This window comes from Desmodus rotundus, chromosome 1 (genome assembly GCF_022682495.2).
Source record: "Desmodus rotundus isolate HL8 chromosome 1, HLdesRot8A.1, whole genome shotgun sequence".
In the NCBI taxonomy this organism is placed as follows: domain Eukaryota; kingdom Metazoa; phylum Chordata; class Mammalia; order Chiroptera; family Phyllostomidae; genus Desmodus; species Desmodus rotundus.
This window is the reverse complement of record NC_071387.1, coordinates 188,751,908-188,768,869: the sequence shown is the minus strand read 5'-3', so window position 1 is coordinate 188,768,869 and position 16,962 is coordinate 188,751,908. Positions and strand designations below refer to the sequence as shown.

The following is a 16,962-nucleotide window of genomic DNA, read 5'->3' as shown; positions in this document are numbered from 1 at the left end:
TATGCAGTCATCAAAATCTGAAGCATGGATTTAAAAAAAAAAATTATAGAGTTGTAGAAAAGTGATTTTGCGCATTTTGGGTAGAAGATGCTCAGCAGAATCATACAATGGGAATAGCAAATGTTGACCATGCGTTTTGATCTGAAACAGTAGAACAGGGCCCAAGAAGGTCATGTTTGCTTTGAAAGATCAACCCAGGGTTAAAGCAGTGTGTATATTCTCATTCTGAAACATCTTTGCTGTCTTCTGACCCTAAAAATCTTCAAAAGTGATTTTTAAAAAACCGCTCCCCCCAGTTTAGTATTCTCTTAGGAAAAGAAATTTGTATAAGGTGTTGCAACTGGCAAACATCCTCAACACATTGAGGCATCTCCCTCCAACATCTGACACAGTGCAACTTTCTTCCTTTTAAAAAGGCAAATGCTGGCATACATTGATTTTAGGCAAGAAGCAAATCTACATTTAAGAAAAAGTGATTTAAATGTTTTCCTTTTCTGTTTATAACTTAGGTTGATGTAGTCTTTATACTGTTCCAATTATATTAGTTATAAGACAGAAATTATTCTGAACACCCTCACTACACTGTTGTCAGAGGTCATTTGTTACCATGATGAAGTTAGACAGTCCCAGAAGTATATTTTGTGTGTTATTCCCCCATTTCCACCAAAACATTTTGGTTAGTATGGAATGTCAGGAGAACACATTCTGGTTCTGATGTTAATACTCTGACCCTAAGGCACAATGTCAAAGTCACCTAACATCTCCAAACCACCACCTCGGTTTCTCTAAGCATAAAATTAGAAAGCTAATTCTTATCTTTTCACACAGGGATGTTTTGAGAGTGAATGCGGGGGAGGGGGGGGAAGCATTTGAAACACCTTCAGGGGATGAAAAAAGCTGTAGAAAACATAAACCAAGATAGCAATTTTTTTTTCCTGCCTATGTTTCAACTAAGCAATCTTTTTAAACATGAAGACAAAGTCAAAAGACAAGTGCCTACTTACAGGAAAACTCTTTAAGTTTCTTTTAATGGGCCTACCACTTTATTGGCCTCATAACCCAGTAAGTGCTGTGGAATAAAGGATGAAGAGTTTTGCAGAAATGCCCATTTCAGTTGACTCTGGCCCATGTGTAAGATTCTACACGAGTCACTTTATGTGGTTCTAACACTTACTGGCTGTGCCTCTACGTCATCTAACATCTCTGAACCTATTTTCTTTACCTGTAAAATTAAGAAATAACACCTACCTCACAGTATGCTGTGAGAATTAAGTTTCGAAGACAGGTTGGCAAAATACAGCCTGTGGGCCAAACCTGGCCCGCCACATGTTTCTGTGTGGAATACCAATAAAGGTGACTCGTTTACAGTTTTAAATAGTGAAAAAATCAGAAGAATATTTCACAACATGAAAAATATATAAACTCAAAATGCAGCATTCATAAATAAAGTTTCACTAGAATGTGCTACATTCATTTCCGTACTGCCTGGGGCTGTGTTCGTGCTACAGCAGAAACGTTGAGTAGTTAGGACAGAGAAACGTGGAATAGCTATAACAGAACATAGGCCTACAAAGCCTAAAATGCTTACTGTCTGGTTCTTTATGGAGAAGTTTGCCAGCCCTGGTCTGATACATAGAACACAATTACAGTTAGGATTGTGTGTAATCTCCATGACTGTACCGTTAAGTGGTACTAAGAGCATTTTGCCGGAAGGACGGGTTTAAATTGATTGCCCAAAGTTACATAGCTAGTAAGTGGAAAAGCCAGTTTGACCCCAATGCCTATTCTCTTTCTAATGTAATATTATTGAATGTTTAAAAAAATATATTAAGTGATCATAATGTTAAATAGTTTAACAGAATTTTACTATATTATTAGATGAGTTATTTGATTTAATTTTTTTTTCAAAGAATCCAGAAACCACCTGATCAATACGTTTTAAGTGCTATAATAACCAGGTTTTTCTGTACATTCTAATTCCTTGTACATTTAAAAACAAAACTTTGCATTTTTAGGGACCCAAAACTAACAGGTAGTAAAATGTCTTAAAATTATTGAAACATCACAATACTTACCATTGGTTATGAACACAGAATTCATAGTCATTGTGAACCACTTATTCAATCAATGCATGTTAGTTTTATATTCTGTATTTGTCACCCCCAAAAGGTAACCTCAGCAACCCTACCTCCTTTACAGTTTTCCTTTTAAAAACCAAGTTGCCACTACAATACAGGGATGTGAAGAGCAGTAAGCCTGAGACAAGCAAATATCGTGATCACTCCATTAACTGACCTGAAGGTGACCTTACTAACTTGTAAGAATGTTGTGAGCATCCAAACTCCACATCCCAGCACCGCCGGAGACTGAAGAGGAGCCAGCCACGTCGTCACAGGCAGCTCACTGCTACAGCACGTGCCTCAACAGCTTGGTAATTAGTGAGCTGAAGTGAACTGACAGTATCTGGGAGGAATTTTACTTTTCAATATTTTCAAGTTAATTTTTTTCATGGGTGGTCTCAGTTTAAATGATTCAGTCGGATGATAACTTGGCAATAAATATTTTTGATAATATTGTGAGCAGAGATTAGACACATTACTATAGCACTCAGGAGATGCTGTGGAAAATTTAACTCAGAGATCGGTTAGTGATTGGCTTGTGTTTACCAGAGGGCTACTTGGGGGGTTTTGGTCCCCCCTTGTATGTATGGCTCTAACACTGCTCTAGTGCACAGCAGCGAAAGGCCTCCCTGCTCTCGCCGGGCTTATAGTCCAGATGTGGGTGATGAATGCTTAATGGGACCAAATCATTCTCGTTTTCCCAGGTGGAGGGGTTTCCTGGGATACGAGACTTTCAGAGCTAACACTGGGAAATCAGTCACAAACAGCAAGTACTAGTGGTGGCCAATTTCCCAAAACGGTCCCCAAAGACACCCTACTCGTGCCCTTGTGCCCTTATGTGGACCCCTCCCACGTTTAATAAGGCTGACCTTTGTTAGTCATGTACTGAATAATGATGTTTTGGTCAAAAATGTACCACATATATGAGGGTGATCGCATAAGATAATAGTGGAGCTGAAAAATTTTACAGCCTAGTGACATCACAACACATTACGTGTTTGTGGTGAGGCTGGTGTGAACCTGAGCCGCCAGTTGTATAAAAGTATAGCACGTACAGTTATGTACAGTACAATACATAATACTTGAAAATAAAAGACTATGTCACTGGTTTATGCACTTACTATACTTTTTGTGGGAGTGCACACTTTCCAATTACAAAAAAACGTTTGCTGTAAAACATTATCCCGTGTTCTGCCAGCAGCATCCTCATACATCTCTTCTTTACCACCTCTTGATTGCATCATTTTCTCTCGTACTTGATTTAATCTCACGTCGTTTTGTGTATTAACCTGCTGTACTGGCTTGTAGCCTAGGCACAATGGGCTATATCCTATGGTTTGGTTGTGCAGTAGGCCAGGCCATCTAGGTTTGTGTAAGTGCACTCTATGGTGTTCACATACCAAGGCCGCCTGTGTATTTTCAGAACTTTCCCTGTCCATAAGCAGCACAGGACTGTGATAGCACATTGTGAAAACTGTGTGACTTCCCAGACCAGGTCATAACAGACATCATGGCTTCCACTTTGCTCTTTTTGGAGGACGCCAATCGTCACGAAGACACTCAAGCAGCCCTGTGGAGCAGTCACCTCTGTGAGGAATGAAAACCTTGCTATCAGCCTGTAAATGAGCCATCTTCCACGGGGATCCTTCAGCCACAGTCAAACCTTCACATGACTCCAGCCCTGGACCACGTGTTCACGACAACGCCTTGACATCCTGAGACACCCACATTCCTGATTTACAGGAGCTCAGATCATCAAAGTTTGTTGCTTTAAGCTGCTAAATCTGGGCTAATTTGATAGAGTAATTAATACAGTGCTATAGAGAAAAGTTACGCTTAGTAAAAACGAGAGTTGGGTGGGGGGTAGGCCGCCTGATACAGGCACTTGGGCAGAAATCTTGAAGGAAGCAATCCAGCAAAAGAATGTTCCAAACGGAGCTTTAAGGGTTTCTAAGACTTAGTACCAACAACAGATGTTGGCTTTTCCTTGTTAGAGAAACAACAACAGTTTCAATGTGACCGAAGTGGAGTGAGCAGAGTGGGAAACGGGCTGTAGCAGGAGGGCAGAAGTAGGGGTAAGAGTGGTGGCAAATCACATAGGGCCTCCTAGAATAAAAAGTTGCTCATTCCATACAAGCTGCTATACTAAAATACCATAGACTGGGTGGCTTATAAGCAACAAGTCTATTTCTCACAGTTCTGGAGGCTGGAAGTCCATGGTCAGGGTGCCAGCATGGTCTGATGAGGGCCCTCATTTCTGATCACAGACTATTGTATTCTCTCCTGGGTATCCTAGGAAAAAAGCACTAATCCTATCACAAAGGTTCTGCCCTGATGACCTAATCACCTCCCAAGCCCCAACACCCCTGCAACACCACCACCACCTTGGGCATTAGGTTTTCTTTCAGCATTGGAATTTGGGGATGGAGGGAGGCACAACGTTTAGATCATAGTGGTAAGATGCTTGGATTTTATTCTGAGTCAAGGGAAGCCACTGGAGGGTTTTGAGTAAGAAGGGCAACATTGCCTTGACCTAGATTTTTGAAAACATCTCTATCTTTGGTGGTAAGGGCCACCTGGATTCTGAACATGTGATCTTCAGCCTGTAACTGTGACGGCTGGTTCAGTTAGGCTGTGCAGATGAGCCCCAGCACCCTCTAAGCCCTTAACATTCCTGTTTCCTACAGAACTGCGCTGCGACATCCAGGGGCAGAGTTAACTGAGCACATGAAATGACGGTAGTCCGAATGGAGAAGAGCTGCTAATTGTAACATACACGCTGGAGTTCCAAGGTTTAGTACCAATAAACGAATGTAACATTTCATTAAATCTTTTGGATGATTACATGTTGAAATAATATTTTGGATGTACTGGGTTAAATAAAACATATTAACATTACCTCCTATTTTTTTTTAAAATCGTGGCTACTATTCGATTTAATGTGGCATATGTGGCTTGGATTAGATTTCTATTGGGCAGCGATTTGGCTGGCTCTTTACTGCTTGCTAGTTGGCATTTTTTCATTCATGAGTTTCGCCTGCGCCTTTCCCTTGAAGGGCCGCCTGAGAAAGGCTGGGCTTAGACCTGGGCTCTCGGTTTTCCTGTGCATTCCCTCAGCATCAGGCCTGAGTGTCCCGGGTCTCTGGACTCTAGCCGGCCGGCGAGGGCTCGGGTGAGCAGATCCGTGGGTTGGCAAGCCTCACTTTCGTGACACCAATTCGCCGGGAGGCAGAGGCGCAGCGGGTGGTCCTCGGGAAAGCCCCGACCGTCGCGGGGACGTCAGAACCCCTCAGGGGCCTCCAAGGACCGGGAGCAGCCCCGGCCGCCCCACTTCCCCTTCTGTCGCAGCGATCATACAAACCACCTCACATCGCTGCCAAAATCAAGGAGGAAGGTGAAGTCTCCTAAGCCTCGGATCATCGCCCACCTTAAAGGATTCAACCAAAACTCAGCTCTGAGCACACAATCAATACCCAGGCTGATCCAATCAACACCGGCATTAGGCCGAGTAGGCGGGGCCTGGTTGGCCAATGGCATCTCTTGCCTTTCCCGACTCCTCATTGGGAGAGATGCGGGTTGAGAGGAGGGACTTCCTGTCCAGCCGGGAATGACTTCCCTCGTGTACGGTCTCCGCCCTCTGATTCACTCCGGAAGTCTGCGTGCACTTTAACTCTTGGCCAGCAGTGAAGCGAGTTAAGGTTTGAGCGACTCTTGGGATCGGGACGCTGATCACTAGATTTTGTCTCTGTCACCTCTTGTTTCCTGCCTGAGGATGGCGACGTATACGTGCATCACCTGCCGGGTGGCGTTCGAAGACCCGGAGATGCAGCGGGCTCACTACAAGACGGACTGGCACCGCTACAACTTGAAGCGAAAAGTGGCCGACATGGCCCCGGTCACTGCTGAGGGCTTCCAGGAGCGCGTGCGGGCCCAGCGGGCCGTGGCGGAGCAGGAGAGCAAGGGCACGGCCACTTACTGCACCGTCTGCAGTAAGAAGTTCGCCTGTTTGAACGCCTACGAAAACCACCTCAAGTCCCGGCGGCATGTGGAGCTGGAGAGGAAGGCGGTGAATCGCAAGGTGGAGATGATGAATGAGAAGAACTTGGAGAAAGGGTTGGGCTTGGACGGTGTGGACAAGGATGCCATGAACGCGGCCATCCAGCAGGTCATCAAGGCTCAGCCGTCTCCCAAAAAGGGTCCCATAGCGCCTAATAAAGAGTCCGGCAGTCCCGTGGCGGTGGCGGATGGAGGACGTGTGACTCACGACCGAGACCCGGCGGAGAAACCTCCGCGGCTGCAGTGGTTTGAACGGCAGGCGAAGAAGCTGGCGAAGCAGCAGGGGGAGGAGGAGAGTGAGGAGGAAGACCTGGATGGAGACGGTAGGGGCCCTGGGGCGGGGCGTGGGGGACGGATGTAGGAAATCGGTCCCCTTTGGTGTCCACATGGATACTCAGGGTTGAAGGAGGGAAGGATCCGATTTTAAGTGAAAGTTGTAGGGGAGGTTTCGGTGCTTTCTGAAGTTGCTTGTCTGTCCTGCATCTCTGCGGGAATTTTGTCTGTTTCCTTTACTGTCGGAGATTCAGAGCCTGAAACCTTCCTTGGGGGAAAATAGGTCCTTAAACACTTGTAGAATGAGTTGATGCGTCCTCTATTTTGAATTAGGAGGCTTTTTTAAACATATGCATTGAAGGGCATGCTGTAATTCTCTTGGGTTTCTAGTACTGGTTTCACATTTAATTGAGTTGACTGAAACAATCAAATGCGGGGTTCAGAATCAGCTAGCTAACCAGAAATGAGGAGCTGCAGCCAGCTATCTGGCCTGCTTGACTTTGAGTTAGTTATTCCTTCCTTCCCTCATCACACATCCTATTAACACTGTTGGTGGGTGTACGTACGGACCGGGGAAGGAGGCAAAGACTCCTTCAGGGAGCTTACTGTGGGCTGGAAAAGAAAGATTAAGGTATTTCTTAGCCATACAAATTGGTCTGTGGTAAAGGAATAGTTAAAATTGAGATCTTGAAAGAGGGCTTGTCCTGGGAGGTAAGTCAGCACTGTCTCTCTCCAAACACTGGACACTACCGCCTCCTGTTTGTGGACCTGTGTGGGTTCTTGATTGCTATGCTTAAACTAACCTTGTTTTTCAACCTCTGGCTTGAAGATTGGGAAGATCTTGATTCTGATGAAGAACTGGAAGGTGAGGATGCTGAATCCATGGACGAGTTGGAGGAGCAGGATGCAGAGGAGAAAGAGGCCGGAGGAAGTGCCCCGCTTGGTGCCATCTCTGTAAAGGACTGCTTATTTTGTCCCCATCACTCAAGCTCCCTCATGAAGAATGTGGCTCATATGACTAAAGTCCATAGCTTCTTTATTCCTGATATAGAGTATCTTTCGGATCTTAAGGGACTGATTCAGTATTTGGGTAAGTACAGTAGCTTTCTTTTAATGAGGAAAGAGCGTATTATTGGGCCGCAGGTCTTAAGGAAACCTTAGTTTTATGTTTCTTACCAATCTGTAATTACATGTTTATTTTGTGAGGATAGAAACTTGATGCATCTTTTCTGAATTGTGCAGATATGTGGTGAGATATAATCTGGCTACAAAAGCTTTTTTCATATTTTTCCAGGAGAGAAGGTTGGTGTTGGGAAGATTTGCTTGTGGTGCAATGAGAAAGGGAAGTCCTTCTACTCCACAGAAGCAGTACAAGCGCATATGAATGACAAAAGCCACTGTAAGCTCTTCACAGATGGTGATGCTGCTTTGGAATTTGCAGACTTCTATGACTTTAGGTAAGTCTGCTGTTTGTAACGTGAAGCACAGTGAAGTCGTCCTCTTTGCATTGAAGTGATGTTAGATGTGTGTGCCTGGCACTGTGCAGTATATTCTTTATAATTCTTACAGCACCTCTATATGGGTGGTTATTCCCTCTTGTTTTGTAGATAAGAAACTGAGTGTAATGGTTACATAGATGCATATGATAAAGATCTGATGAGGAGAAGATCTCAGGCCCCACACTGAAATTTGTCTGACTTGAATACTTGGGGGCTTTTTGGCGGTTTAATGATGGTTTAATTTGCCTGTTAACCTTAAGAACAGATGCACAGGAATTAGGTTTTGGTTTCCCTAAAACAGCGTCCTTGAAGTACAAGCTGTCTCTGTCTCCTAAGGGGGCCGAGGTGGTTGCCGAACTAGGCTGGTCCCAGGCGTTTGATGGTGAGGTTATCCCATAGGGGGTTCACTCTTCACTAGAAACTTGTATAATTGATATATCATGCACCGAATCTATGCTTGGCACTCTGGAACGGCTAATTGCTAGTGTCAAGATGCCTGTGACCCAGCACAGGTGTGTTATGCAGGTGTATATAGTTACATGCCACGTGTGCATAATCCACGTGATACAAGTGTTCAGACACTCGTCTTTTCAGTTGTCCTTTCATTTTCCTCCTCATTTCTCTTGTAGTGGGGGAGAGTTTTTCATTTCTGTTACTTTGGAGGCTGTGCAGTGGCATCCCATCATGCTTTTAACTTGCATTTCCCTGCTGGCAACCACTGTAGAGGAGAACCTTTCATATATTAATTAGCCATTTAGATGTCTCTTGTGAAGTATTTGATTAAGTCTTTGCCTGTTTTTCTTTTGGGTTATCTGTCTACTGTTAACATTTTATGTGTATCTCTCCAATTATCTTCTATATATTTAATGTGAACATTTCTAGGAACACATTCTTTTAGAACTACACTGTCCAGTATGGCAATTACTAGGTATACTCATGTGGCTATTAAGTTAATTAGAAATTAAATTATAAATTAAAAAATTTGGTTCTTCAGTTGCACAATTACATGTCAAAGTTCAGTGCTTAAAAGCACATAGATTAGTAGCTGCCATTTTGGACACACTCTGCCTAAAACAGACAATGTCTGTATCACAATATTCTGTTGGGCAGCACTGTTCTAGAACCTTAAATTTTTAAAAAAAATTTTTGGTTACCGTTGACATATAATACTATGTTTCAGCTGTATAGGGTAGTGATTATACATATATATAACTTACAAAGTGATCACCCTAAGAAGTCTCGTACTCACCTGACACCATGCATAGTCATTACCATATTATTGAGTGTATTCACTATGCTGTACTTTACATCTCCATGACTGTCGTTCCCTCCGCCCCCATTTCCCCCTTTCCCCTGCCCTGCTGCCATCTGGCAACCATCGGTTTACAGAGCTTATTATAATGGGTCAATTGATGAGAACTGTATCTCCAGCTCTGCCTTTTCTTCCTTTCTGACTGCTTTCCTAGAGAGAAACAAATAGGTAAAAAAATTCCATTTTAGGTCATTCGCTCATTCTTTTTTAGTACAATCTTAGGTTCATAGCAACATTGAGCAGCAGGTGCAGAGATTTTCCAAATACCTCCTGCCCCCCACACACCTGCATGGCCTCCCCCATTCTCAGCATCTTCACTAGATGTACATTTGCTACAATTGATGAGCCTGCACTGACTCCTCCTTACCAGCTCCGTAGTTTGCGTTAGAGTTCACTCTTGGTGTTCTTCGTTGGACAGATGTGTAATGACACGCAGCCACCATTGTAAGGTCATGCAGAGTAGTTTCACTGCCCTGAAAACCCTGTATGTCCCCTCCCTCCGCTGTAGACCCTGGAAACCACCGGTTTTACGTTCTCGTAGATTTGCTTTTTCCATGCCTTCATGTAATTTGAGTCATACGGTATGTGGCCTTTTCAGACTGGCTTCTTTCACTTAGTAATATGCATTTAAGGTTCCTCCATGTCTTTATGGCTCGACAGCTCCTTTCTTTTTGGTCTGAATAGGATTCCATTGTCTGGATATATCACTGTTTATCCATTCACCTAGTGAAGGACATTTTGGTTACTTCCAAGTTTCAGCAATTACGGATAAAGCTGCTGTAAATATCAGTGTGCGGGATTTTGCGTTGACAGTAGTTCTTAGCTCCTTCGGGGATATACCAAGCAGTAGGATTTCTGGACCATATGGTAAAAGAATGACCGTATATCATTAGCTTTGTAAAAATCTGCCACACCGTCGTCCAGAGTGGATTTACCATAGCGTTTTTCATTCCTGCCAGCAATGAACGAGACTTTCTGCCTGCCACTCCACATTCTCACCAACATTGGTGTGCGTGTTCTGCATTTTGCCGATTTTAAACATTTCATTGTTTTAATTTGCATTTCCCTGATAATATGATGTGGAGCATCTTTTTACATGCTTATTTGCCAGCTGTATGTCTTCTTAGTGAAGTGTCTGTAGGTCTTTGGCCCATTTTTTAGTTGGGCGTTTGCTTTCTTATCGTTGAGTTTTTAAGATTTTTAAAAATATTTTTGATAACAGTATTTTATCAGGTGTGTCTTCTGAAAATATATTCTTTTGTCCGTGGCTTATAGTTTAATATTCTTGACATTGTTTTCCACAGAATAGACGTTTTTCATTTTAACATAGTCCAGTTTATCAATTGTTTTCTTTCAGGGATATCATGCCTGTGTTGTGGCACCTATAAAGTCATCACCACACCCCAGGCCATCTAGATTTTTCCTGTGTTACCTTCTAGGCATTTTTATAGTTTTGTGTTTTTCATTTAGGTCTGTGATCTATTTTGAGTTCACAAGTCATTTGCACACTTTTACTTCAGAGAAAATGCGAAAAAGTTGGTTGCCCTCAAACCTTTCAGCTTGCAGACCCTGCAGTCTGCTTCACCCCTTTGGGTAGCTAGTGGGTTTGCCATATCCGCAGATACCATTTATGTGTTTAGTTAAATTTGGGGTTCCGTCTATTTATTAATGCCCTTCACTGTGTTGCAGGAGTAGCTACCCTGATCATAAGGAAGGGGAGGATCCTGATGAGGCGGAGGAGTTGCCCTCAGAGAAGACCTTGGATTATGATGACGAAACCATGGAGCTGATTCTACCTTCTGGTATGCACACTTGTCAAAAATAAATAGCTTGGCCGGTGAGCCTATCGGAGAGGCACGTTTCCATCCATCCTTTTCCATACGGAGGGAAAATGAAAATAAAACTTAAAATGTGTGTTTGTGTTCTCAGGTATACAGTATCCTCTGAAGGTTGCCTCTTATCTCTGTGTTGGCTGTTTTGTTTAAATTGGATCTATTTTTGTTTTTAAATACGTAGACTTGTTCTATTCCATTAATCAATTTTTTGCACCTCATTAGCGTTTTTCTTGTTAACCTTGACATTACTTTTATTCTTCGAACTGACTCCTGTTTCCTTGTGTCGCTCAGACTTCCAAACGGATGGTCAGGCACAGGGTGTGTCTGATTGACAGCACCCAGATTGCCTGTGTCTGATTCTGGGGGGCAGGGTTAGAGTTCGAGTTCTGTCTTGTACTGTGGGAGCGGTACTCGCGGTGGTGGGGATTTAGCCACGGTGCGTAAAGGTGGTGGCAAGGCCTGAATGCGGCGGCACCCCTATTGTTCACAGTGTGACGATTAGCTGGTGAGAATTGGAGAAACACGTGAGAAGGAAAGAGAAGGGAATGGGAGAGAAAATAAGATGCTAAACATACCTGGCATTTCCCAAGCAGTTAGCATGGTCAGGCAGGTATATTATTTTATTTTTACGGCAAGCCTGAGGGACTTGGACCGTATTTTCCTGCTGTACTGGGAACAGATTGCTTTGCCTCTGTATCATTAGGCGGTGAAAGAGAGGGCCAGGAGGTGAGCTGAAAGTCCAGTATCCCTGGTCTTTAAAGCCTGGGTTTCCTTCCTCACAGCTGCAGGTCACCTACTGAGCCATGTTATTTTAAAGTGTTGGCTATTAAACTTCAGGACAGCTCCGTGACGTGGACTTAGAAGTTGTGACGTAACTGTCTGATGTTAAGAGTGCTGCAGAATATACTTTTAGACAGACTTAGGAAAGACCTGACTAGTAGCCAGGTACTACCTTATCCCAAAGGTTCTTAACTAGGCCATACGTGTGTTTTTTTATTTCCCCCCCTGTGGTATGGATGTTAGAATTAAGCTAATTTGAGAGGGATTCTAATGTGAAGAGCTTAGTGCTATTTTATCCCCACAGTTCATAGATGTGGCTTTAATGTGGCTTCAAAAACAGTAGTTGTGATACCTTAAATCTAGGCCTTCAGATCAAGTGGCTGATCCCAGAACCAGTGACAACGAGCATCCAGTAGAGGGCACTGTGAGCGTTATTTTGGAAACTGGTCTGGCTCAGTTGCTTGAAGTCTTTGCTCTTCAGTTCCTGTGGAGTAAGTTGGTGTGAAAAACACATCTACTTAGCTGCTGACTAGCCCAGTGAAACTGTTGGTGAACCACAAGAGATACATAGTAACCCTAGGAAAATTACAGTTGGAGATATTTTTCTTTTCCACTGTCCAGTGTCATCGATTGTTAAGCTGATTGTTAAGTAGGCCTGGGCAGTTCTGTGAGTGGTTATTGCTGTGGTGACAGATAGATGGGCCGGTTGTGACTTCACCATAACTGAGACAGTGAGTATGACCCACCTGTTACGTATTGTGCAGTCACAGTGTGTTCTCAAGCTAATTTTCCTTGAGGAGGCCTTCAGGTTGAGCTGTTCTCAGCACATTACACATGGTACTTGGTGTTAGGGGCTCACTGTCATTGACACAGGGCAGGGGTGGCTCTAAACACTGTTTTCATTTCTCCTGCTGGCTGTTGGACACCTTGGCATTGGGTAATGAGTCCTTTTCAAGGATGTTTTAAAAAGTCACACTTCAATAAATACGTATTTCCAAATGCTGCTTAAGAATATAAGTATATTGATGCATTATGTACTAATGACCAGCATTATTTAATGACTCTGAGGTAGTCATCGTCACAAGCCTGGAGCATTCCGCCCCAACATTATAAACAGAAAGTCACGACAAACAGCGCTGGGGTTTCCTGCTAGAGTCTTCGTTTACCTTGGGTCTGTATCCCTCAGCTGTGTCTCACTTATGTTTTGTGGTCTAGGAGGTTTGGTAACTCTCAAGCCGCCCGAACAGTCGGGTTCAGGGAAACGTTTTCATCCGTGTTGGTATTCAAAGGCCATGTTATCGTTGATTTGGATGTTTTCTTTTTCTCATCCCTTGAGTCTGATGACAAGAAATCAACTGGAGGGAACTACTTTTCTGTACCTGTGTAGCCAATAAGCTGTGTTCAGGTAGCTTGCCAGGTAGAGGGACTTAAAATCACCTACCTGACAGAATGTTTTTTCACGTAAATTAAAGGTCTAGATCCTACAGCCATTGCCTGTTCGTGGTCTGTCTGCACAGAGGATTCTGAAAGAAATGGTTTTATATGTGTGAATTTCAAACTTTTATATATAAAAATGTCAAACTTTCCTAGAAGCTGTCCACCTATGGCTAGGTTATCTAGCCAGATTTCCTTTATTCATTCATTGGAAATAGCTGTTTTACGCCTTGTGTGTGTGCTGTGGTTAAAGTTCTACATGTTTATGTCTACCTGGAAAGGTGTTTGATGGCTTATTTCCTGATTAACATTCGTGTGAAGACGCAACTTGTATTGAGCAGTTCTCAGGTGATGCTGACACCATGGGCCCAGGACCGTGATTTGAGAGCCACTGCTCTGATGGAGCCTGGAGTTAGTCATCACAGAGGCTGGCCCCCTTCCCTTTCACCTGCTGTGAAGCTAAAGTATAGGGGTCAGCACACTGTTCCTGTAAAGAATCAGATAGTCCATAGAAATTCACCTCTGAAAGCATGATGGACTTGCGTAGTTTTACCAGACCCTTCTAAATAAGCAAAAGCTATAGAGAGAATTCAACTTAATCATCTTTTAAAATCCTACTTCACCTGGTAACTAGGTGAACTAGGATTTTTCCGTTATTTGGAAAGCAATGGGGCGTTGTTTCTCAACCCAGGCATTATTGACAGTTTGGGCCAGTAAGTCTGACGCGGAGGGTCATTCAGTGCATGGCAGGATGCGTAGCTACATCCCTGACCTCTATCCACTCGATGCCTTGTCTGCCCTCTAGCTGTAACAACCAAAAACGTCTCCACTCCTTGCCAAGTGCCCTCAGGGCAAAATCAGCCCTGTTTGAGAACCACTGCTCTAGAGGGTTTAAGCTAAGGGAAGGTGGACTGATTTCTGTTCTAGACCCAGACTGTGGCCTGTTAGCCTAAACATCAAGACTGTCCTCTGTACTTAATCTTCTTTCTATTAAAATAAAAAACAAAGTTTAAGATGCCTTACCCCCTAAGGTCCCATTATCTGTGTTAGTAGCTGTTGCTGTGTGAGTTCTAGGGAGGCATATTGTGTAAAAGTACAAGATGCTCAGTTTTTCACTTAAAAGTGACTTGCCATTCTCTTTTTTAAAAAATCTGTTTTCTGATTGTTTGTTTTCTTTTTTTCATTTTTTACTAGGCTGCTTCACCTTTTTTCGGCGGGTAGAGCAAATTTTGCTCTGGCATGCCCATTTTCCAGCTCGGTACCCTGTGAAGTCTGATTGGGAAAGTCCTTGCTTTGTAGCTCTGTCTTGGAAAAGTATCTAACTCAGTGGTTAAATATGGTTCTTTTGAAAAACAGGTGCCAGAGTGGGTCATCGCTCCTTGATGAGATACTACAAACAGCGATTCGGCTTGTCAAGAACTGTGGCAGTTGCCAAGAATCAAAAAGCCGTGGGCCGGGTCCTCCAGCAGTACAGAGCCCTGGGATGGACTGGCAGCACGGGTATGTCGGGACGGACGGCCATGGAGCAGCCCACGAATTCGTTTTACAGCAAGGGGCTGGCGTGAAGTCGCTTCCATTTATGTGTCTTTGTGAAACGTAACCTCTTGGCTCTTTGGCTTCCTTTACCACTTGATATGTTTATGGCAGTTAGCCCAAAGTTCTGTGACTTAAAAAGTTTATATTCCTGTCACAGTAACTTCCTAAAACTATATACACCATTAACTTTTTCAGAAGATAACAGTTCCCAGAAGGAGTATTTAGTAATCATCAAAGTTTGGAATTGCCCTGGAGGTTACACAGAAGAATTAAATAGTAACCTTGGGGCAAATAGCTTGAGCTGTGGAGTGAAACATGACCTATCTGATAAACTCGTGAGTTCTTGAATGATGAGCACGAGTAATTTAATTCACTCACACCTCCGTTTTCCTCATTTGTAAAACGGCGATAGTAATAATAGGGCCCACCTCATAGAGTTGGGCAGGTGGAATATCATAATGCGTGTGTGATATAGTGCGTGCACATGATAAAGGCTAGCTATCACTCCTTTTTGTAACTTTCCCATACAAAATTTAGTAAGAGCCAGAGGAATGAAGCAGGCCACTGAAATTCTAAGTCTTTGGCACGTCATCATTGTGCAGCTGTTTAAAGCTAGTCTGATGTGTCTGCTCTATGAAGCTCTGTCCTTAGCTCTTCTGGGAAAGCATCAGTCCATTAGAGGACTGTGGAGACAATAAGAGGAGAGCTCTTTTTTGATAGCCTGGAAAGCCTTGTCCAACTAAAATCCGTGTTCAGTGCCACTGTGTTTAAACACACTTGGTTTCCTTTACTGTGAGCTTTTACTGTTAGGTCAGAACAGATGAAGTACAGGGAGAACTAGCAGCAGAAAGGGAGAACTGCTAGCAGAACTAGCAGAACTAGCTCTGTCATGTAATCCAGCTTCAGCCGGCCCTCAGGCAAGGAGGGCGCCCATGCTGGAGACTATGACTCAATCAGCTGCAGACCCTTAGAACCTCACTGGGGCCCTAAAGTGCACCTGCTTGGTGGCTTTGTGACCTGCGGCCACTTAAATCTAGCAGACAGTGACTTTAATCTTACTTGTCTTGATTGTGTAACTCAATTTATAGTCTCTGCTTTTCTCTTCCCCTTAGATGAATAGGACTGTACCTTCGGGCTTATAGGCCCTTTCTAGATGATGAGAAACAGAGAGGGTCGTCCCAGAGGAAAGTATATGTAGAGAGAAGTTCTGGTTTGCAATTCCGGGTACATGTAAACCCCGTGGAGATCCCAAGTCAGCAGCTTTCCTTTAAATACGAGAACCCTCAGCTAAGTTTGAGATTCTCTGCAAAGATTGGGTTTTCTCTGATCACAAATAACAGACATTTGCCTCATTTCCTACCTCCTTTCCAACCACAGGAGCAGCTCTTATGAACAAGCGGGACATGCAGTACGTCCAAAGGATGAAGTCGAAGTGGTTGCTGAAGACGGCGATGAAGAACAATGCCACCAAGCAGATGCACTTTAGGCCCCAAGTGATGTTCTAAGGGTCTGCTGCCGATCACGTTGTCATCTCCTGCACAGGCGCCGGCCTTGCCTGAGGACCAGCGGAAGCCACACGATATGACAGAGCCTGTATGCTGCTACACTTCTCCCTGTATTTCATCTGTTCTGACCTAATAATAAAAGGCAGAATCATACTGGTTTTCAAATGTCATTTCTATACAGGGTTTAAAGGTTATATTTCCACAGTGAGTGGTGTGTCTACTGGACTCAGCTTGCGTGACTGCTAGGCGGTGTCTTTATTGTTTCAGCTTTTATCTGATTCATGGCTGTCAGAATAATACGGGAACTCAAGAGTGACTTGTTCATTCCGAAGTTTAACTTTCAGAAGAAAAACTTACCAGAACCTGACACTGGAACCTATGTAAGGGGACTCATTTCACTGTCACTCATTTGGATGTATAGTGGCTCGTGAGGCGCTGAGAGTCTCAGGCACGTACGTTAAATCCCAGCAGAGTTCAAGGGCATGTCAGAGGCTTGCTGTAAGGCTGCTCGTTTCCAAATGGCACATGAGAACGACAGTGCAGTCTGTGGCTTCCTGTGCTGCTGTTGCCTGAGCAGCTAGTTTGGGAGGGAAATAAATGTAAAAGGGTTAG

General features: G+C 43.7%; 1 protein-coding gene across 1 annotated transcript; it reads left to right on the top strand.

The window, feature by feature from the left end:
• Positions 1–5,753: 5,753 nt before the first annotated feature.
• Positions 5,754–16,503, top strand: ZNF622 (zinc finger protein 622). Its single transcript, XM_024578603.4, has 6 exons — positions 5,754–6,499; positions 7,279–7,539; positions 7,744–7,906; positions 10,950–11,062; positions 14,666–14,809; positions 16,223–16,503. The coding sequence occupies exons 1-6, from the start codon at positions 5,893–5,895 to the stop codon at positions 16,348–16,350; spliced, it is 1,416 nt and encodes a 471-aa protein (XP_024434371.2). The 5' UTR covers positions 5,754–5,892; the 3' UTR covers positions 16,351–16,503.
• The last annotated feature ends 459 nt before the right edge of the window (positions 16,504–16,962 follow it).

What these genes read in the sequence shown, in the direction of transcription:
- ZNF622 (XM_024578603.4), top strand. Translation starts at nt 5,893, where the DNA reads ATGGCGACGTATACGTGCATCACCTGCCGGGTGGCGTTCGAAGACCCG. An exon ending in GGAGCTGATTCTACCTTCTG is followed by an intron (nt 11,063 to 14,665) that starts GTATGCACACTT and finishes TTTGAAAAACAG; the next exon opens with GTGCCAGAGTGGGTCATCGC. An exon ending in GGGATGGACTGGCAGCACGG is followed by an intron (nt 14,810 to 16,222) that starts GTATGTCGGGAC and finishes TTCCAACCACAG; the next exon opens with GAGCAGCTCTTATGAACAAG.